Source organism: Pristis pectinata, chromosome 8, assembly GCF_009764475.1.
Source record: "Pristis pectinata isolate sPriPec2 chromosome 8, sPriPec2.1.pri, whole genome shotgun sequence".
In the NCBI taxonomy this organism is placed as follows: Eukaryota; Metazoa; Chordata; class Chondrichthyes; order Rhinopristiformes; family Pristidae; genus Pristis; species Pristis pectinata.
Window position 1 is genome coordinate 87,312,444 of NC_067412.1, and position 23,806 is coordinate 87,336,249.

General features: G+C 41.1%; 1 protein-coding gene across 2 annotated transcripts in view; it reads right to left on the reverse strand.

Annotated features, from left to right (window-relative positions):
• The window catches only part of LOC127573054 (monocarboxylate transporter 8-like), an 81,849-nt gene that overhangs the window by 14,934 nt on the left and 43,109 nt on the right, over nucleotides 1-23,806 (reverse strand). Inside the window, exons 3-6 of one of the 2 annotated variants that reach the window (XM_052020852.1) lie at nucleotides 8,051-8,498; nucleotides 5,710-5,853; nucleotides 4,721-4,949; nucleotides 207-4,045 (exon numbers count right to left, since the gene is read on the reverse strand). In XM_052020852.1, coding sequence (XP_051876812.1) covers nucleotides 3,819-4,045; nucleotides 4,721-4,949; nucleotides 5,710-5,853; nucleotides 8,051-8,498 — 1,048 coding nt within the window. In that variant the 3' untranslated portion in view covers nucleotides 207-3,818. Of the gene's footprint in view, nucleotides 1-206; nucleotides 4,046-4,720; nucleotides 4,950-5,709; nucleotides 5,854-8,050; nucleotides 8,499-23,806 lie in introns of those variants that run through there. The other variant, XM_052020853.1, reaches the window with a different exon arrangement.

Here is a 23,806-nt window from a genome sequence, read left to right on the forward strand (position 1 = left end):
CTGCCCAACTTTCTGGCTGACCTATATCCTGCTGCTTCCTTAGACAACTTTCTTTGCTATCTCCAACTCCACCAATTTTTGTGTCACCCTACAAACTTACTATCAGATCACCTACAAAAACGGACCACCTACATAAACGGACCACCTCCATTCTCATCCAAGTCAGATATAAAGGTCCCAGTGTCAATCCCGCAGAACACCCACTTGTTACAGACTTCCAGTCATAAAAACACCCATCCACCACTACCCTCTGCCCATCACCAAGCTAATTTTGAATCCAGTTTTCCAATAAGCCCTGATCCCTTGTGCCTTAACCTTCTGGACCAACCCACCATGCAGGACCCTGTCAAAAGCCTTACTAAGGTCCATGTAAACCACATCTGCCATTCTGCCTTAATCAATTTTCTGAGTTACCTCCTCAAAAAACTCAATTGGATTTGTGAGAACATGATCCCTCCTACACAAAACCACGCTGATTCCTCCTAGTCAGTCCCTGCCTTACCAATTGAACACAAATATTGTCCCTCCGAATCTTCTCCCATAACTTCCCTATCACTGATGTAAGGCTCACTGTTATCTTCCCTCCAGCAGCCGTTCCCAATCTACTTCTACCAGGTCCTGTCTCACACTATTGAAATCTGCCTTCCCCTAGTTTCGGACCCCAACTTGAGGGCCAACTTCATCTTCTTCCTTGAAGCTTAATGAACCATGCTCACTGTTCACAAAGGGTTCCTCCACAGATACTTCAATCACTTGCCCGTCCTCATTCCCCAAGGGCAAGTACTGCTCCCTCCCTAGTAGGACTCTCCACAGACTGCTTCAGAAAACCCTCTTGAGAGCACTTTATGAATTCCTTCCCATCTAAACCCCTTACACCAAGCCAATTCCAGTCAATATTGGGAAAGTTAAAAATCCCTTAACACTCCCCTATTGCTTTTACACCCTTCTACGATCTGCTTACATATCTCTTCTTCTAATTCCTGCTGACTCCTGGGAGGCCTATAGTATAACCCAATCAAAGGGCTGCCTCTAAGTTCTCCTCATTGGCTGATCCCTCCAGGGTCTTCTCCATGAGTACTGCTGCAATGCAACTTCCTCCAACTTTTGCACTGAACTCTCTCACCTGAAACTTCTATACCCTGGATAGATGCCACTCCTGCCCTTCCTTCAACCACGTTTCCATGATTGCAACAATATCGTAATCTCATGTGTCGATCCATGCTCTCAGCTCATCAGTTTTACCGGCGAGGCTCCCTGCATTAAATTAAACGCAATTCAGCCTACCAGTCCTCCCGTGCTTCCCTTCCTGTCTTTGCCTATTCTTCCCACTGGACTTGCCCGTTCTATTTTCTACACACGAGTCAGCCTCCCCACTGTCATTCTGGGTCCCAACCCCCTGCCTCACTAGTTTAAACCCTCCCGAGTAGCACTAGCAAACCTCCCAGCAAGGATATTAGTTCTCCCTCAAGTTCTGGTGCAATCCGTCCATCTTGTGGAGGTCACCCCTGCCCCAGAAGAGGTCCTAATGATCCAAAAACCTGGATCCCTCCCTCCTGCACCAGCTCTTTAGCCACGCATTCATCTGTCCTTGCTTCTCATTTCTATACTCACTAGGATGTGGCACAGGGAATAATCCTGAGATTACAATCCTAGAAGTCCTGCTTTTCAATTTTCTACTTAACTCCCTAAATTACCTTTGCAGGACCACATCTCTCTTCTTACCCATGTTGTCGGTACCCATATGGACTATGACCACTGGCTGTTCACCCTCCCCTGTTCTGTGCCTGCTCTGAGACATCCATTCCCCTGGCATCTGCAAGGCAACACACTATCCTGGAGTTTGCTCGTGGCCACAAAAATGCCTCTCTGTTCCCCTGACTACTGAGTCCCCTATCACTACTGCTTGTCTACATGTTGCTTTCCCCCCGCTGTACATCAGAGCCCATCGTGGTGCCACTGATTTGGCTGCTGCTGCTTTTCTCTGAAAGGCCATTTCCCCCCCAACAGTATCCAAAGCGGTCTATCTGTTCGAGGGGGGAATAGCCTGTGGGGGGGGGGGGCTTCTGCACAGCCTGCCTGCCTGCCCTTCCTGTTGGTCGCCCATCTACCATCCAACTGTGAACATGCCTGTAGTGTGACAACCTGACTGAAGCTGCTATCTATGACAATTCTGCTCTTCTGCCTCCTGTATGCTCCTCAGTGAGTCCAACTGCAGCTCTAACCAATCTCTGCAGTCTGAAAGGAGCTGCAGCCGGACAGACTTTCTGCAAACATGGTCGTTGTCACTTGACTTCTCCCTGATCTGCCACATCTCATAGGAAGAGCATATCACTCCGCTGACTGACGTTCTAATCTTTCTGACCACTGCGTAAATAAAAAGGATCGACCTTACTTTGCCTTCCCAGTTTACCACTCAGCCTTCATACCAAAGCCTCACCAACGCACTTCAGAAACAGTCACTCCAATAACACTGCTCCTGCTCTACCTACGTCTCCTTTCATGGGTATTATAGGCCTTGCCTTGCTCCATCTCATCTTCTCTCGCAATCTCTCAGGTAACTGCTAGTGTTGCTACCTTTTGCAGGACTTGCCTCACCCCCACCTGCTTTCTCTTGCGACCTCCCAGTTGATGAACAAGGGAGATAGGGAAATAAGTGGGGAAATGGGATTGATCTGAGAGCTGGTGGAGGCTTGATTGGGCAGAATGGCCTCTTATGGTGTGAAAAAATATGAGAATACATTTTCTTGATTTAACTGGATTTCACTCATGACTACCAGCTGTGAAATTGGGATAGGGAAGCAGAGTTGTCTTCGTATACACAACTGATTGCTTGGCCAAGTGCTTATTCTATTATTGTTTGCTCATGGTAAACACTGGAGCCTTAGTGGATACAATGCTGAATGAGAGGTAATCTTCCCACACCCCACTAATTGCAAATTACCACGGTTTGATGGGTAGATGAGGCTGTGGTCTGTTGAAGATGCATTGCCACAGAATAAGGAAGACATTGGAAAGTCTCTTGTTTTTCTGCATTTGCTAGATGCTGGAGAAGCAGATGACAGAAACAGATTTAGGAAGTGGAGGTTCTTGATTAGGAACAGCAGGTGTGCAGATCATTTGATCAAATGATTCCATGTGGGAGGTAAATCAGGGCAGTAACAGTTTAGTTCATGCAGGAAGACCACCTAACATTGGCTGTCCTGGTATAAACCTTGCTCAAAAATTTGATCAGGGAAAGGTCACCCTCAAATAGGAAATTATGTGCATTTTTATTTTTAACATCTCTGTGCTCTTCCCCAAATGGCTAGTGGCAAAAAGAAAGGAAATCAAGACCAGAAATCAATCTGTTCTTCTCCATACCCAATCATGGAAAGGAACAAGGAAAGACACTGAAATATTTATAGCCACGTATCCTGATTTTTAGAGATCTAATAGGACCAGCTGGATTACTCTTCACAGAGCCAACCTCTGTATGCTGTAACCTTTCAATGATTTCATTTCTACACAATGCACCATGATCAGAATGATGATTAGTTCTAACAAATTACAGTGACGGAATACTGTCAGTGCCACTGGACTGAGATTAAATCCAACACTATGCTTAAGAAGCAGCCAAAGATGTTTTAAACCTGCCTCATCATCTAAGAACTTTAGGTTTTTAATTTTCACTCTGATGGAATTTTAGAAAGAGAACTCTTGATGTTACATGTGTGGAAGAACTATTATATCAAAGTATGTGAATAAACCAAAAGCAAAACATCACAATATGTGCTGGGACTGAACCCATTCTGGAATGTAGGATGCCTTGGCTTTACTGATTACACACAGACTTCTGGATTGGGGTTTCCTGGAAGCATGTCCCCATTTAATACATTTTCTGAAGCTAACAACATCTTGTCAGTGCTGGGATCTTCTTTCTTTTGCTGTTTCATCATTCGACAATGAATTATCGGGACAAAGAACAGAAGAAGTCCACCAATGATGGGTGGAATTCCAGCCAAGTAAAAGGCCAAGTGATAGTTACCAAAGGAATCATCCATAAACCCTGTATGAAGTAAATAGATCAAAAGTTAAGAGAGCTCTTTATTAAACACCAAAGTTGTAGCTTAAATTAAATGCCACTAATCCATGTGGAAATTTACAGCTATAGCAACAGTGCCTAATCAAGTAATAATCTGGATGTTTGAGCAGTGGAGATTCAGATTAACATTGGTAATAGTTTCCACATGACCTCTGCCCTGATCACTGGAATGGATCTAAACTGATTTTCAATATCACATCAAAATAAGCAGATTTATCAGGCATCCTGCTCTTTAGGTAGGTTGTGAGGCGTAACTGTGCATTGTTTATAATAGTATACACAAGCTATATATGCTAGTATGGAAAGCTAAGAGAACTAGAGGGCATAGGTTTAAAGTGAGCAGGGAAAGATTTAATAAAAACCTGACTGGCAACTTTTTCACACAGAGGGTGGTTAGTATATGGAATGAGCTGAGAGAGGAAGTGGTTGAAGCAGATAAAATAACAGCATTTAAAAAGACATTTGGACAGGTCAATAGGAAAGGTTTAGAGGGATATGGGTCAAACAGACCTAGCTTAGATGGGCATCTTAGTCAGCATGGAAGAGTTGGGCCAAAGGGCCTGTTTCTGTGCTGTAAATCTAAATTTGTCATTGTTTTAACAAGATGGACTGAGAACAATCTGCACTTTCATGACTGACCTGCAATGGGTGGTCCTGCAGTCATAGGAATGGCCATCAGTCCCAGAAGGAAGCCGATAGCCTGTGAAGCCTCTTGAGGTCCAACCAGTTCAAAGGCAATGGGTGCCATGATGGTGATGGAACATCCATCGCAAAGTCCCAGGAAAATACAGACAGCAATGAGGCCTTCAAACACATTGCAGAGTGGTATCATGATGGACATAATTCCCAACACCCAAAAGGACACCACCTACAAAGGGGAAAGACAAGATTATGATTCCTAGCAAGGCATTATTCACTGGGAACCGCAATACTTTAAAAAAAAAGACTGGGTTTAAAAAAAATAATCATGTGGCATTAAAAAAGCTATTATTTTAGTTTTAGGCAGGTGCTGGCTGGAAGATAAGCAATTGGTGTACAGATCATCCACTGAAATATCATTCTTGTTCTGTATTTTTCCATGTTGCTTTGTAGGGACAAACAAGTGACCAGGCTAAGATTTTTCTTCAAATTGTTTAACAGTTCTTATTCACTCTATTACAGTAATAACTAGAAAAAAATAACATTGGCAAGCTATTAGACTTCAGGGAGGCTCAGAGCTGATCCTGCACTAACCCAATGCATCTTCAAGCATGATTCACTGAATATCTTGTAGAAGCAAGAAAGCCTAGCTACATCTTCCACTGCTCTAACCCAAGGGCACTGAGGACAATTGCTGTATCCCAGTTCCAGACAATATCACCTAACTAATTGATAATCAAATAGGCATCTCTAATTCTCTCTGAGCTCCTTGTATATGATTCTTGATTATAATCTTTGGGTTTAAGAAACTGTTTTTGCCATTTTGCAGTGTTTAAACCAGGACTGTGAGTTTAAATAGGGGAATTTTTCATGAGTAACTAAAGATAACTGGGCTCTCTCAGGGTAATCAAGGCAATGTGTAATAATGAACTTTGGACAATTTAGAAGCTGCTCCTCAAAAATAGAGCATTTAGACTGGATTGATCTACCTGTAGGTAGATCTTCTTGGGTCCAGGGATGCAATCCCCAATTTTTCCAAAGGCTAAGCGTCCAACTCCTGACGAAGCTCCGATGCAGACAAGTAGTATCCAGTTTTTCTCAGTTTCTCCAAATTCTTTTTTGACGTGATTCATCTGCAGGCAAATTATTTAATAGGTATTAGAATGAATACATCAAGCTGCCTACAAATCTCCAACAAACCGACAGGCCATTTTATCCATGGAATCCATGTCAGATTTCTCCCAGTCTACCTGGCGGTTTTCCTACTTCAAATATGGGGACAGGCAGTTCTTTGCAAATCCTTAAGCTATTTCTTCAAGAGGTATCCATGGAACTTCCACAAAAGTTCCTGTGCCACTGTACTTTTAACAGTCACACAGTAAGTTTTTTTCTGCAACTCGTCCAATAAACAGCTGCAGGGAAGACAAAAGTGTTTGATGTTACTCATTTCCATCATCGTGTTTCGAGAATCAGTCACATCCCTCTACATTCAGTTCTCAATGTATATTTAAACAGATATAAAACAATGTGTTGGAAATACCCAGCAAGTGAGGCAGCATCTGTATAGAGAGAAAAACACAGTCAACATTTCAGGTCTTTAATCAGACTGGAAAAGCAGGAGATAAAACTGTTGAATGAAGAGGAGGGAGAGAGAGAGAGAGAACACAAAGAAAGGTTGAAGGACAAGAGAGATTAAATGACAAAAGGGGTGAAAGACCAGGATGAAAGTGGGCTGTATGACACTGATAAATGACAAAGGTAGGTATGGAGGAGGTGTATATAGGAGGAAAAGAATAAATATCTGAAACTACCAGAGAGTCAATGAACATAATCAACTGTGAATGCTAGAATTGAGAGAGAGGCTGGAATTGCTGACCATCTGAAATTTTTGAGTTCAAAGTTTTGTCTGGACTTAACTTGTTTGAACTTGCAATGTGCTGTGGAAAAAAATTGAAATTAGAAGGAGCCTCAAGTCAAGTTGGAGAATTCCCATTTATTAAGGGAAAGCTAATCTGAAGGGTTTTGATGGCATCCCATTTTAAAGTTCATCTCAAAATTTAGCACTTCAAGTGTGTATGCATCCAAGTTTGTGTATCATTTACCAGGTAGACAGCCAGAGTCTAGAAAGTCTTTCCATCTCTCCCTATATTTTGTTTAAAGATTTTAAAGTGATTCTAATAACTGACACAACAAAAAAAATGGACTTGTCTTAATATATCCATATTTTAAATATAATATGCCACTAAACAATATCATTTAATATTGCTGTTACACAAATTGTTCAGTGGTCACACTGGGTGAATGGCATGACTTAAACACTCACGTCTGATATGTAAACCACATTGCATGTTGACATTTCAGTGTTGCACCAGAGGTACTATGTTTTGGGTGAGAAAGTTAAAGTGATCCACATCCTTCCAGGTAAACCTCATGGTTTTACTTGAAGAGCAACGAAGTTCTCTCCAGTCTCTTAACCAACATTTATCTCTCAACCAATACCCTGAAAAACTGATCATCTGACCATTTACCTCCGCCGATTGTGGGGTAGAATACTGACCTCCAATGCAACTGTGACTTTCCTTCAGAGACCGTTCAGTGACAGAGAAAGTGCTTTAGAATTCCCTAATGTTTGACAGCTGGCAGCACAGAGTTATATTTTCAGCTGCACATTAATTCAAGTTTATGGGGTTTTTTTATAAAGAGCTTATGGGTCCAATTGGTTAAATTTCTAATGATAACAGAGCCTGAAAAAGGTCACTTCTATACCAATATGTTTTCTTTGAATCTACTGTAGCTACTTTGAAGCTAAAGTAAAATTACTTGGGGTGGAGAAAGGGTTGACTGCAGTAAACTTTCCCCCTTATCAAAGGTGAATAAAACTACAGGACATATTTAGAGTTAGGGGTAAGAGATTTAGAGGGGATCTGAGGGAGACTTTTTCCACCCGGAGAGTAGCAAGTACTTGGAATGCACTGCCTGAGAGAGTGGTGGAAGAAGCAGTGTTGCTGACAGCATTAATAAATGTCTAGATGAGCACTTAACTCACCTAGGTATAAAAGGCTATGGACCAAGTGCTGGAAGATGGGATTAATGCAAATGGGTGCCCACTGATCAGTGTGGTCATGGTGGGCCAAATGGCCTGTTTCCATGTTGTACAACTCTATGATCACTGCTGATCAAACAAATCCACATTTAAAATTAATTCAATTTTAGTATATGAGCTATCAATCTAATTTAGCAGAGGAATAGAAAGTTTTCTGTGCACAAAACCATTCAGGATAGCTTTTACAATTTATTACAGAAAACCTCTTTCAAGTTTGCTGCACTTACCAAGTGAACGTATGGAACAAAATAGCCTAGGACAGCAGTGGCAACTCCAAATGCCCAAACCCTGTATGTTACTTTCCTGAAGACTCTCAGATTTAGGTATCTCCTGTATGGATGGAAGCATTTTGGGCATTTTGTGGTGTTAGTCTTTCCTCCTTCAGCAACTGGCAAAGGTAACAGAGGCTTATATGTCAAGGATAGAAGTATCTGTATGAATAAGAACACACTGAGAATCTGCAGGGTGTGAGCCAGACCCAGGGCATCACCAATCTTCTTCAAGAAAAGAGGCATGGTGATGGAAAACACGCTGCTTCCCGCTGTCATCACTCCATTTGCCAGGCCCAAATGGCATCGGAAGTAATGGCCAAGAATGACTAATGATGGCTGGAAAGCAAAAGATGATCCGCATCCAAAGAGAATTCCGTAGGTGAAATACCTCAGTTCCAGGGACCTGTTGAAAACAATGGAGAGGTGCATTACATCAGATGGCTGTTCTCTTTAAGGGAAAGGACTTGCTTCTATTCTGGTAAATGCGTCCCTCAGAAATTTTCCCAAAGCTCCAAAGAATTTCATTTTATAAAATCATATGGCACCGGTCAATTCAATTTTAGAGATACCAGTTTTCCTGCTTCAGAGAAGCAGGTTACATGAGACAGCAAGATCCCCAGACTGAAGATATTCATTCTAGTGAAGGGCATCAGACCTGAAAAGTGAACTGTTTTTCTTTCCACAGATGCTGCCTGAGATTTCCCAGCACTTCCTGTACCTGCAGGTTTTTTTTAATTTTCTTATTCATTCTGGTTATTTGCTGCTGCAATATAATTCCTAAACATCTTTGCAGTGTGTACCCATTCACTGCACCATACTCTTCATTAACTCCACCATGGTAAAATAGAAATGTACTTATTGAGAATAGTAAAGAAGTTAACAGATTTGAATGAAGAAGCTAGAGTTAAAAACATCCACGATGAGTTAGAAAATGTGTTCTGGCATTTATAATGGAGCCAACATTGTCTGAAGTTATCAAAAACTTAAAACTAAACCCTGAAATGTGGATCTGAATATTTTGTTACACAGGCAAAAATCAGATAGAATGTCCATGAACTATATTGGCCTAGATATGTGGATGCAAAGCACTTCTTTCTGGCACTATTTTTATGAAAATCAATAGTTTCTAGAACAGGAACAGTTGTAACCAGTTCTGGGTCAAATTGCAGCACTCCAGAAATTTGACCTGGCACTTAGAATCGTGATTCACTTGATGATGTAATTTCAGTATTAGCCATGTACATAATCAGAATCAAGTTTATTATCACTGACATATGTCGTGAAATGTGTTGTTTTTGCGGTAGTCATTCGGAGCATTACCTAGTAAAATTAAATCACATTATTCTGAAGAGTTTGTCCTTGGGCATTTAATGAGCATTCCTAGAACAACCATGTTTTCAACACTAAGTGGCCTGGGAACCATGACTCTGGTAAGTCATACTTGGTTTTGGAACTTGGTCTTCCTGAGACCCCAAACAAGCTCCTAAGAACAGCTATCCCACCAACAACCCCCCAACTCCCCTCTGCCCCCCACCACCCACCAAAAAAATATATAAATTTAGATTAAAATTAGTGCAAAGATTGAGGGTAGAAATTTTGGAATCACCTACTCACCACTTTCTGGCTTCAGATGATTCATCTTAACCTCCCCTGAACTCCACACTTATTAGCTGTTAGCAGCTAAGTTAATTCCACTCAATAGCAAGAAATGGATAGATCATTGGATACAACAAAGGCTAAGGGACCAGAAACATCCTGGCTGTAGTACTGAAAATTTGTGCTCCAGAATTGGCCACTCCTGGACCCGAGCTATTCTAGCAGAGCAACACCACCAGGATCTACCCGACAAAGCAGAAAATTCCCTGTCTACAAAAACCTAAATCAGCCATCTATCTATTTGCAATCACTAGCAAAGTGATAAAAAAATGCCTTTGACAGCAGCAAATTGCATCTATTCATCAATAACCTGCTGAGTGCTCAGTATGGGTTCCAGCAGGACTATTCAGCTCTAGAACTCATTAGCACTTTGATCCAAATGCAGGCAAAAGGGTTAAATTCTAGGTAAGATTAACTGCCCTTGACAGCAGAGCAGCATTTGACCAAGTGTGGCTCCAAGGAGCTCTGGTAAAGTCAATGCACATCTAGAGGAAAACTATCTGCTAGCTGAAATCATAGAAGACACAGATTTAAAGGCGAGAAGGGAAAGATTTAAAAGGGACCAGAGGGAAACTTTTCCATACAGACTGTGATGGATACATGGATAGACTCTTGTCTAGTTTCTGACACTGTGCTTGCTCTAATGCATTTGGCATTGGGGAGACCCCCAGGAGTAGGTTGAATATTTTCAGTTGGGAGAGAATAGAATTTTTGTTCTGATCGTTGAAGTTGTGTCGTGGTTACCCACAATAAATAGATGACCAGGAGAAGCAGAAGATTCCTCAAGAAGTTAAACTTTTATTTGCAAAAAAAGGTTGTGACAGTCAGTTACCAGTCACCCTTTGACTACTTCTGTCTCTGACTGCCCCCGAGCAAAGCTTGTGGGCCTTTTTTATACCTTTTTTCATAGCTCAATTACATTGTTACAATACATCATGTTCTCTCTTATCTTCACAGTTTCATCCTTCACCATTTGTCTCCTTTCACAGTTGTCTCCTGGCTCACAACCATTTGTCTTTCACCAGTCATTTCCTGACTCAATCGCAGGGTGCCCCAATTATTTATGGGCATTGGGAGTACTGGTACTAGTCTACAGAACTATCAGTTATAAAACAATACTAGACTTATTCGCTACAAGGCTAACAGTTATAAAACATCACAATGTGTCTCTATTACTTATGAGTTCTAAGACTCGCTAGCACCTGACCTATCAGTTATGAAAACTATCAGCTTCAGAACTGCTACAAAATCATTAGTCGCACAAGCTCCTAACGACCATTAGCTACACAATGGATCAACAGTGTCTTCCTAGGAATAGGATAACCATCTGTTTAATGATCTACAATAAATCAAAAGTGTCTCCCTAGAAATGGGCTAACTATTTCTTTAATTAGCTATGTTTCCCGCGCTAAGAGTTTCCCGCGCTCGAGCTGAAGAAGGAGGAGGCCCAGCGGCCATCTTAAGGAGATCAGCAGCCATCTTAAACACAGAGCAGACTATGAATAAAACAAAAGTATAGCCTCTACTTGCTATATATTCTATAGTTGCGCCTTTAGGTTGGAGACACCAATTTCTTTCTTTTTAAATCAGACCCAGCAGCATTGTTGTCTTCCTTTCACTAAGCTGTTTAATAAAATTATCACCATAATCACACTTGCTTTTATATTTTCCTTATCCACACTTTACAATATGTATATATGGAAAGAATACATGCAATGTGAACTATTTCGATCACAATTCCTTTCAAATCTCTCTTATCCACATCTTACTATGTGGATGTATAGAAAGAGTTCATGTAGTATGATCTATTTCTGCCCTTAAGGCCATCGCTCTAATATTTCAGCAACAACACCATGGAATATAAATCTGTTTCAATCATAAGACAAATCCCTGAAACAGAACATAATGGGCATAAGCTGCTCCAATGCCTCTTGCATTGTTCCAATATCTTTAACATAGTAAATGGTCCAAAGGCACTTCATGAGGGCATAAACAGATAATCAGATTAAAAACTGACACAAGGCCAAAATTGGATTTCCAATCCAATCATTCATGAATTGCAGTAAACCATTCCCAAACAAGATACCAGAAACAAACCAAGCATTAAGGTTTATTTCTAGAGGAACAGAATTAAAACAGATAAGTAATGTTAAACTTGTATTGAACCTTGATTAGACTGCACATTTGATAGAATGTCACACAAAGGAATGTAGAAGACTTTGAGAGGGCCAGAAATATTTACAGGGTGACAGCAGAACTGAGAGCTTCCAACTATCAGAAAAAGGGTGAATAACATAGTCTCCTTGCTCTTGAAAGAGAGGTGAAGTGTGACCTGATGAAGATCCTAAAATTATGGGAGGTTTGGACAAAGCAATCAGGGAGAGAGAGAGTTTTCCCACTTGTAGGAAAGAGCTGGACCAGACAAAATCAATACAAGATATTCACGGAGAAATAAAAATCAGGAATTCATAAAATATTTCTTTACCCAGAGAGCGTGAGCACATAGGCAGGGTATGGATGACAGGGCAGTTTTAGGTACAGAATGCCAAAGATTAGTAATCCTCTGAGTAAAGCTATTTCTTCTCATCACTATCCTAAATTATTGACTTTAGTCCCGATCTCAGGTGCTGTCTATGCAGAGTTTGGATATTCCCTGTATGACCACGTAGTTTTCCTTTGGGTGCTCCATTTCCTTCCCAGGTCTCGTATACTGTTAGGTTAACTGGCTCTTGTAAATTACCCCTTAGTGTAGGTTAATGGCAAAAAGAATCAGAAGGGGAGCTGATGTACAAAGAGAATATGTTTCACAGGTACAGGGAAATAAGAGGAAGGGGAAAGCGATGAATGGGATTGCTTCCCTGGAAGCTGGCATGGACACAATGGGCCAAATGACCTCTTCTGTGTTGTTATAAGTATAAGACTCCTTTGTCATGAGACTAAGGTGTCACAAACCAGCAACAAAAGAAACACACTGAGCATGATTCAGTGTTAAAAACTATTTTATTAATCACTACTTATGATAATACGTAAAATAAAAGTTAAAAAAAAGTTAGTATGTTAGAATTCAAGAATGTTAAACCTCGAACGTTAACCCCAAAACTAAACTCTTCGTGTGTGTGTGTGACAAAGTCCAAAACTCCCAGTTCCTGAATGGTTCGTAAAGTTCAGTTCCGCAAGCCATAAGGTGAAACATGAGCAAGGGCTTCTTCAACAACCACCGTTGTCTGAAGATAAGATGTAGATGTAGAAAAACTTAGAGAGAGTACACGAAATCCAAATGTTCCACGATGGAACCCAAACGACACTTCAGTGTTTACTCGGTAGTGACTTCCTCACCCCGAAAAGCATCCGAACCGTGGTCGTCCACACACAAATACCTGTTTCCTTCTACAGGTCAGCAACAAAGTGAACTCCACCGGATTACTTCCAACTTCCATACATGGATTTCAGTGGCAAACACAGTTATTGTTTCTCATCCATCGATAGAGAAAACAAGCAGGCTGGTGTCTCTCTCCCTTCTCTCTCTCTCTCCTTCTTCTTCTGCCTTCTTCAACAACGTCATTACGTCCTTTATCTTCTATTGACGTAAGCACGCCCCACACACACATACACACACACTCTCTATCTTAAAGGGACTTTCACTGAGTCCGTAACACCTCCCACCTAAAAAAAAATTTTCCCAAGAAAATTTTAACCGCGCATAGTTAGTAATGTTAATAATTATCATGCTACACAACTACAGACTATCAGATTAGTACAGATACATGTTTCCCATTTAACATCGAGAAAGACAATCAGCAATCACATTATCTTTGCCTTTAATGTGAGTTATCATGAGATCAAACTCTTGCAAAATTAAACTCCAGTTTAACAGCCTTCTGTTCTTGTTTTTGACTCGGCTCAGAAACACCAATGGGTTATGATCTGTATACACAGTCAATGGTTTCTGAGCGGTGCAAACATATACACTGAAATGTTGCAAGGCTAAAACAAGCGACAGTAATTCTTTCTCTATGGTGGAATAATTCTTTTGATGCTCATTAAATTTCTTTGAAAAGTAAGCTACAGGATGGTCAATATCATCAAGGTCACCCTTCTGCAATAACACAGCTCCTGCAGCTTCATCACTGGCATCTACTGCTAATGAAAATGGCTTTTCAAAGTCAGGTGTTCTGAGCACAGGATGGTAGCATAAAATGGCTTTCAGCTTCTTAAATGCTTCTTGACAAGAATCTGTCCAAACAAACTTTACTCCCTTCTTCAGAAGATTAGTTAGGGGAAGAGCAATATCAGCAAAATTTTTACAAAATTTTCGATAATATCCAACCATTCCCAAAAATCTTCTAACAGTCCTCGTACCTGTGGGAATAGGGAACTCAGATATTGCTTGAACTTTTGCCTGAACAGGAGCTTGCTTGCCTTGACCTACAACATAACCAAGATACGTCACAGTGGCATGGCCAAATTCACTTTTAGCCAAGTTAACTGTAAGGTTAGCCTTGGAAAGTCTTTCAAACAACCTTTCTAACGCAGAGATGTGATCCTCCCATGTATCATTCCCAGTCACTAAGTCGTCAATGTAGGCATCTGTATGTTTTAACCCATGAATCACTGAATTAATCATTCTTTGAAATGTTGCCGGAGCATTTTTCATTCCAAATGGCAAAACATTGTATTCATACAATCCAGAAGGGGTTACAAAGGCTGAAATTTCCCTTCCTCTATCTGTTAATGGAACACACCAGTACCCTTTTAATAGGTCAATCTTTGTAAGAAATTTTGCCTTTCCCACTCTGTCTATGCAATCATCCACCCTAGGAATAGGGTAGGCATCTGACTTTGTTACAGCATTCACTTTCCTGTAATCTGTGCAAAATCTAACAGTTCCATCAGGTTTAGGTACAATAACACAGGGCGAACTCCAATTTGAAGTTGAATGTCTAATAATATCATTTTCCAACATGTATTTTATTTCCTGATCAACAAGTTTACTTTTTTCCACATTCATTCGATATGGGTGTTGTTTGATTGGTTTTGCATCCCCAACATCAACATCATGGGTAATTATCGATGTTCTGTTTGGAACATCTGGGAACAGATTTTTAAATTTTAAAATTAATTCTCTCATCTGTTGTTTTTGTGAAACTTGTAAATGGTCCAACTTCGTTTCAAGGTTCTCCAGGATATTTTGGTTTTTTAGTTTCGATGGAACAATATTTGGTCTAAATTGGCCTTCCTCAACATCAACATCAGGCATTCTAGAAACAACCTTTACACCATCCACCAAGGCCACAACTGAATCCCTCTCATAATAAGGTTTTAGCATGTTTACATGACAGAGTTGTGTTTTCTTGCGTCTATCTGGTGTTTTGATTATATATGTTAGATCAGTCACTCGAGATTCAATAACATAGGGTCCAGAAAAACGAGATTGCAAGGGATTATTTTGGCTAGGGAAAAATACCAACACCTTTTGCCCCACTGCAAATGTCCTAGGCCGAGCACGTCTATCAAAATATGTCTTCATTCTTATCTGGCTTGTTTTCAAATTCTCTCTCGCTAGCTGGCAAACTCTCTCCAACCGAGTTTTAAATTTTTGGACATAGTCCAACAGACTCAAGTGAACTTCCTCATTAACCCATTGCTCTCTTAACAACTCCAAAGGTCCTCTCACCCTATGTCCAAACACAAGCTCAAACGGACTAAATCCTATTGACTCCTGGATCGATTCTCTAACGGCAAACAAAAGTAAATGGATACCTTCGTCCCAATCCTTGGTGTTTTCAAAGCAATAAGTCTTCAGCATATTTTTGAGAGTAGAATGAAATCTCTCCAGAGCTCCTTGAGATTCTGGGTGATATGCAGATGATACAATCTGCTTTGCTCCCAGCTCATAGACTATTTGTTGAAAAATTTTTGACATAAAATTACTACCTTGATCAGATTGGATTTCTTTTGGCAAACCAAACAAGGTAAAAAATTTTACAAGAGCCTTTGACACCGTTTTGGCCTTAATATTTCTAAGGGGTATTGCCTCTGGAAATCTAGAAGTGGCACACATGATGGTTAACAAATACTGATTTCCAGTCTTAGACTTTGGTAATGGGCCAACACAGTCCACAATCACCTTCGAAAAGGGTTCACCAAAAGCAGGAATTGGTTTCAAAGGAGCCACAGGGGGTTTTTGATTTGGTTTACCTACCATCTGACATGTGTGGCAGGTTCGACAAAACATCACCACATCTTTTCTCAAACTAGGCCAATAGAATTGTTTCAAGATCTTCCCTACAGTTTTATTTACACCAAAATGACCACCCAAAGGCATACTATGGGCCAGGTTTAAAATCTCATCCCTATAAACTTTTGGAACAACAACCTGATGAATAACTTCCCATTCCTCAGTAACAGGAACATGAGGAGGTCTCCATTTCCTCATTAACACTCCATTTTTGACATAGTATCCAGTTGGCACTTTCTCAATCTCCTCACATGAGAGAGCTTTTTCTTTCAATTCTGTCATCTCAGGGTCCTTTGTCTGTTCCACCATAAAATCCTTCCTGGACAAAGACAAATCTTTAAATTCAGGCTCACTGTAAGGATGTTGATCCTCCAGTGAAGACAGAAAAGTCTCAGATAAGGCATCAAAATTTTCTTCCTGTTTAGGACTGTCACAAGGAACCACATCAGACTGCATCGGACTGTCTGTCTTGGCTAATTCTCTAGCTCTAGCTCGAGTCACCGCACATGATGGGTAAACATCTGGATCATCCTCAGACTCATCAATCCTTGGTTTGGTTGTTAACCGTACCACAGGATCACTTTCTCCATTTGCAAGGTCATTTCCCAATAACAAAGAAACTCCTTCCACTGGCAAACTAGGTCTTATCCCTATCTCGACTGGTCCTTCTACGAACTTTGACTTTAAAATCACCCTGTGAAAAGGGACAGACATGGTCTCACCTGTAACGCCTCGTACTAGATTTACTTCACCAGTGTCACTTTCTTCACCAAAATTTAAAACACTGTCCAGCAAGAGAGATTGACTAGCCCCAGTATCTCTAAGAATTTTCACTGGCACCTGGGGTGACTCATCATTCAGTGAAACAAAACCCTCTGATACATACGAACGGAATTCTTTTCTCACCTCCTCCAACTTTTCCACTTTTCCCTCTTGCAAGGACTGATCTTTAACAGCATCTCCTGAACCTTTTTGATTTTTAATTGCCTGAAAGCAAGCATTGGGCCCAGCTTCCTTCTTTTTCTTCAAAAGGGCACAATTAGATATCACGTGGCCAGGTTTCCTACAGTAATAACAAGTACGCTCAACAGGTTTCTCCAGCCCTGGCTTCTTTTCATCTTTTCCTTTTTGATTACCTCCCAATTTAATCTCTGGTTTACCTGGATTGTCTTTGTAACTCTTTTGAAAGGTTTTAGGTTGTCCCCATTTGGATTTATGGGTTAAAGCATAATCATCTGCCAACCTAGCAGTTTCTTGTAAAGTTTCCACTGCCCTTTCATTTAAATATGTTGTTAATTCAGCTGGAACACATCTTTTAAAGTCTTCCACCAGTATCAATTCTGTCAATTTATCATAATCCCCATCTACATTTTTAGCCAGGCACCATCGTTCAAAACATATTCTCTTTCCATTGGCAAATTCCATATAAGTCTGATCTGCAGATTTCCTCAAGTCTCTGAATTTTTGTCTATAAGCCTCAGGGACCAATTCATAGGCCTTCAATATAGCTTGTTTTACCTTGGTATAATCAGCTGCATCCTCAACAGACAAAGCAGAATAAGCTTTTGAGCTTTACCTTTAATCACACTCTGTACCATAAGAGCCCATCCTTTCCTTGGCCAGTTTGAACTCACAGCAACCTTTTCAAAATGTTGGAAATACTGATCAACCTGATCTTCTTCAAATGGAGGGACTAATCGAACCTCCCTGCTGGCTGAAAAACCATCATCAGAATCAGATTCCGAACTCCTACGCTTCATTTGTAACTCATGCTGCCTCTTTTTCTCCTCGTTATCCAGCTCCATCTGCTTCATTGCTAGATCAGCCTCTATCTTCATCTGAGTTATCTTTTGTTCGGCCTCTAATTTCTTTTGTTCGGCCTCTAATTTCTCTCGCTCGGCCTCTATCTTTAACTGGGTTTGCTCTCGTTCGGCCTCTAATCTCTTTTGTTCTCGTTCAGCTTCTATCTTTAACTGGGTTTGTTCTCGTTCAGCTTCTATCTTTAACTGGGTTTGCTCCCGTTCAGCCTCTATCTTTGCCAGCTGCACCTGTGCCTCAGAAATTGCTATTTCACTGCCAGGAAACTGTTTTAACACTTCCTTCTCAAACACCTTCTTTTCCACATAATGGCCAGCTATCAGTCTCTGAATATCTGCCTTTCTCATAGACTGCTTTACTTCTGTAAGGTTTAGCCTTGTAGCAATCTTTATCAAATCATCCTTTTTCGCCACCTCCAATCCCTTTTGGGTTGGTGACTCCAAAAATGCCTTAATATCCATTGCTGCTGGTTTCCACACACACAAGCCAATTAAAAAGAATTTATCAGACCTCCCTCAAAAATCTTTGGATTGAATCCCGAACAAATCTCGTCAATCTGGGGAACGATCCCAGACGACACTCGTTAACCTTCGGGTTGGATCCCGGACGAATCTCATTAACCTTGGGAACTATCCCGGACGAGCCCCCAATTTTGTCACAAACCAGCAACAAAAGAAACACACTGAGCATGATTCAGTGTTAAAAACTATTTTATTAATCACTACTTATGATAATACGTAAAATAAAAGTTAAAAAAAAGTTAGTATGTTAGAATTCAAGAATGTTAAACCTCGAACGTTAACCCCAAAACTAAACTCTTCGTGTGTGTGTGTGTGTGACAAAGTCCAAAACTCCCAGTTCCTGAATGGTTCTTAAAGTTCAGTTCCGCAAGCCATAAGGTGAAACATGAGCAAGGGCTTCTTCAACAACCACCGTTGTCTGAAGATAAGATGTAGATGTAGAAAAACTTAGAGAGAGTACACGAAATCCAAATGTTCCACGATGGAACCCAAACGACACTTCAGTGTTTACTCGGTAGTGACTTCCTCACCCCGAAAAGCATCCGAACCGTGGTCGTCCACACACAAATACCTGTTTCCCTCTACAGGTCAGCAACAAAGTGAACTCCACCGGATTACTTCCAACTTCCATACATGGATTTCAGTGGCAAACACAGTTATTGTTTCTCATCCATCGATAGAGAAAACAAGCAGGCTGGTGTCTCTCTCCCTTCTCTCTCTCTCTCCTTCTTCTTCTGCCTTCTTCAACAACGTCATTACGTCCTTTATCTTCTATTGACGTAAGCACGCCCCACACACACATACACACACACTCTCTATCTTAAAGGGACTTTCACTGAGTCCGTAACAAAGGTCACTAGTTTGATACTCTCCAACTTCTTGGTATCTACCTTGTGTCAAATCCTTTCGGGATAACATGTTTCAACCAATGTCACTTCTCACTCTTGTAAATGCCACTGAGCACAGGGCCATTTGTTTAATGTGAAGTCAAACAGTTAGTGGGGGTTATTATTTCACAGGCTGGAGGAAAATAGTGGAAAGGTAGAACAGACTCTGGCTACCACTCTCTAATATCATGTCACAGCAGTGCAAGTGGCAAATGCAACAAACCTCCTTAATACAGGAGACAATTTTTGATAACCAATAAAATTTATAATTCAGGTCAAAATTACTGAGATACACTTGGGAAGACATAGCTGGAACCAGTCAGCAGAGATTTCCAAGTAAATTGCTCTAGTGATACAGGGTTTTGACCAGAAAGGTCAACAATTCTTCTTCCACCCACCCCACCCACACAGATGCCGCTCAGCCTGCTGAGTTCCTCCAGCAGATTGTTTGTTGCTCAATGTTTGAAGAGCCTGTATAAACAAAAAGCACAGCAGGTTGTGTTTAGATTGCACAATGGTTGATTTGATGCCATATAAAAAGGTAATGGATCATGCAATAAAAGAGAACTGAAAAGATGGAATTTAAAGGGTCCAAAATGTCTGCTGTGGTCTGATTACAGACTCGGACTTAGCAATGGGCCTTATCTAAACACCCCCCAGCAAGCTGTGGGCTCCAACAGGCAGGTTGCTAGTCAGAGAGGGCAGTTTATTACCAGAAGTCAAAGGGTAAGGGAAAATAGTCAATCTGGATACGGTCAACCTGTGATATGGTCTTCCACGGAGATCCACGTTGAGATGGCTCATTTTAGGAATTTGGAAGATTTAGTAAACAAGCCATTTGCCAAGTGATAGCTTCTTAAATAATTAGGTGACCAGTTAGAACTGGTTTTACTACTAGTTACTGCTATCAGTTTCTTGTATTCTCACTTTTCCACAGAGTCTGCATTTCAGCCAAGTGCTTTCACAACAGAATGCGGTGGTTAGAAATGGGCAGAGTGTCTTTAAAAGAAAAATCAGGGTTGAATTAATAAGATGCACCGGTGGCGGAAACCCAAGAGTATGAAAGAGAGGGAATAAAAACAGCGCATGGTATTCCAGCAAGGTTAATGGCTGGAGATTGTAATTTTTTCTTCTATTTTTCTCTCCATCTTAAAAGAGTTCATTAAAAATTATAATCCAGAGCAAAAATAATTAGTAAAATTGATACCTTAAAACCAGATTCTCAACAAAATTCTAACTAAAAGTTATACGGTGTTTGACGAATGAGTTAATTAGTAAATAAATTATGACTGAAACAACAGGATAGGTGATTTATGGTAGGTAAGCAAATCAGGAACTACTGTGATTGTGGAACCTGTGCTTAGCCTGGTTCCTGGAGCCTGAGCTTCAGACATGGCAGAGAGCAACAACACGAGTGAGGCATGTGTTGGGATTAAGTGGTAGCACTGGAGGAGTTTCAGCTTTGGACATATCCAATAGGTTCAAGTCTTTTGTAATTATGTAGATTAAAATACTGTGGCTAAACATAAAGTTATGAAAACATTCAGAAGGCCCACCCGTTTGTATTCCAGTCATGATATTGTATGGTACAACACGGTAGTGTAGCAGTTAGTGTAACGCTATTACAGCGCCAGCGATCCAGGTTCAATTCCAGCCGCTGTCTGTAAGGAGTTTGTACGCTCTCCCCGTGTCTGTGTGGGTTTCCTCTGGGTGCTCTGGTTTCCTCCCACATTCCAAAGACGTACGGGTTAGTAAGTTGTGGGCATGCTATGTTGGCACCGGAAGCGTGGCGACACTTGCGGGCTGCCCCCAGAACACTACGCAAAAGATGCATTTCAATGTGTGTTTTGATGTACATGTGACTAATAAATTTATCTTGTCTGCATTCCAAAATCATCACTTAGTCCATTCAGCTCATTGCTTTACTTATACAAAAATGTGAAGGATATTCAACACAAACAATAACAAAAATCCATATGTCCATAAAACAAATCAGTGTGAAATCACAACCAAGACACAGAACCTTCACTTCCAGCCACTGGGTGCCAGCATAGTGAATGATCGAAGGACCGCACCACCTCATGAACAGCCCACCCACCTGCCCTGTCAGGTGGCACCCGACACATCTCTGGAAGGGGAATCACAGACTTGTGATTCCCACATTCTCCTCATCGGTCACCTCAGGGCCCACAAAACTGGACTGCAAGCACATTATCCTTGATCCTGAGGGATTGCCCAAGAAGCAGGAGATGGAGTGATTTAGCTTTTCCAGATCCAACGATGTTGACTTACTCCCTGAATTTATCCCGAATGAGCACAGCACCACTCTGCAGAGTGGCAGGCATTAAGTAATACCATTAAGTAACTGTGTCTGTCACTGCAATCCACGTATGGAAATTGGAAGTAATCCGGTGGAGTTCACTTTGTTGATGACCTGTAAAAGGAAACAGGTATTTGTGTAGACGGCCACGATTCGGATGCTTTTCGGGGTGAGGAAGTCACTACCGAGTAAACACTGAGGTGTCGTTTGGGTTCCATCGTGGAACATTTGGATTTCGTAATTACTCTCTCTATGTTCTCTCTACATCTACGTTTTATCTTCAGACAACGGTGGTTGTTGAAGAAGCCTTTGCTCATGTTTCACCTTATGGCTTGCTGAAGTGAACTTTAAGAACCATTCTTGGACTTGGAGTTTGGGACTTTGCCACACACACACATACACACACACATACACACACACACACACACACACACACACACACACGAAGAGTTTAGTTTTGGGGTTAATGTTCAAGGTTTAACATTTTTACTTCTAACATACCAACATTTTTACTTTTATTTTTCTTATTATCATAAGTAGTTATTAATAGAGTAGTTTTTAACACTGAATCATGACTCAGTGTGTTTCTTTTGTCTGGTTTGTAACAGAGTGTACCCATTAAGTACTTTGAGGATGAATGACATTCAAAAACTACTGAAACAATACATTTGAAAAATTAATATATGCTAAACATTAAAATAAAATCACAAGTTCTTTTAAACAAATTAAAGAATTTGAATTAAGATAAGATACCTTTATTAGTCACATGTACGTCAAAAACACACAGTGAAATGCATCTTTTTGCATGGAATATTCTGGGGGCAGCCCGCAAGTGTTGCAACGCTTCCGGCGCCAACATAGCATGCCCACAACTTCCTAACCCGTATGTCCTTGGAATGTGGTAAGAAACCAGAGCACCCGGAAGAAACCCACACAGACATGGGGAGAACGTACAAACTCCTTACAGACAGCGGCCGGAATTTAACCCGGGTCACAGGCGCTGTAATAGCGTTACACCAACCGCTACAACTGTTTCAAACACAAAACGTGAACAAACTTATGAGCTCTCATCCCAGCAGCTCCCCTCCCTTCACATACATGGACTCGCTGTTCCTGCACCAGGTCTAACGTGCCACAGATGGACAGGCAGGTTCCCAGTGTAACTGCTGGTAAATTGCAACAAGCTTATGCCCCGCTGCTGCCTTGAGACTGATCCTGGATGCACTGGGGAAATCACAGGCAGAGACCAGCCAGCAGATGCAGAACTGCAGTGTCCACATGGACATCCCAAATTTGGCTGCACCAGTACTGAGAGATGCCGGCAATTCTGTACAGAATTCCCACCGTTTCCTAGAAAGTTCTGGCCAATAATTTTCCCCCTAAAATGAGTGAAGCCGTTTCTGACTGACTCTTCCTGTATACAGCCGCAAAGAGAAAACATTCTTCATGCCTTTTTAAATTCACTGCCTTTTCTAGATAGATTTTAAATGACATTACTCTCTGTCCTTGGTGAAACCACACAATGCAGATTACAATTAAAGCTTTTTGGTCAAATTTTGAACGGTGTGGATGTTCAAGTGGGATGGTTACAGGCTGCCTGCCTAGGGATCAATTAAGGAGACATGGTTGAAGTGAAACTAAGAGGAGTTTTGCTCTATTAATTACAGGGTGTGCCTGAGCCATTTGCACTGGGAGGCAGAAAGAAATAAAGATCTCTCTTAAGCAATGACATTACTTTGAAAACAATGCCAGGTCAGTTGAGGTAGCAGTGCAGATGTTTGTGTAATAAAGACCACATCTCAGCTTTCGCTACAGGTACGAGTGGATATCCAGTAGCTACATTATTGGACTTGAATGTGATGATCCCCTCACAATTATATAACCAGAAGTTATAGTGAAGGGGCACCTAAAGAAAGGCTGATTGGGAGAGATGGGAGAGGACAGGTACCTACTAAACAGCAGCCCGCAAAAAGCAGCTTCAAGTTCCTGGGTGTCAACATCTTGGGGGATCTATCCTGGGCCCAGCACTGAGATGCAACTATGGTGCTTTAGCATTTCCACTTTCTTGGAAGTTTAAGGAGATTCAGCATGTTATCGAAGACTCTGACAAATTTCTACAAATGTACCCCAGAGAGCAATCTGACTGGTTGCATCACGTCCTGGTATGGGAACTACAATGCACAGGAATGCGAGAGGCTACTGAGAGTGGTGGACTCAGCCAGTTCCATCACAGGTACAGCTCTCCCCACCAGTGAGGATATCGACAAGAGG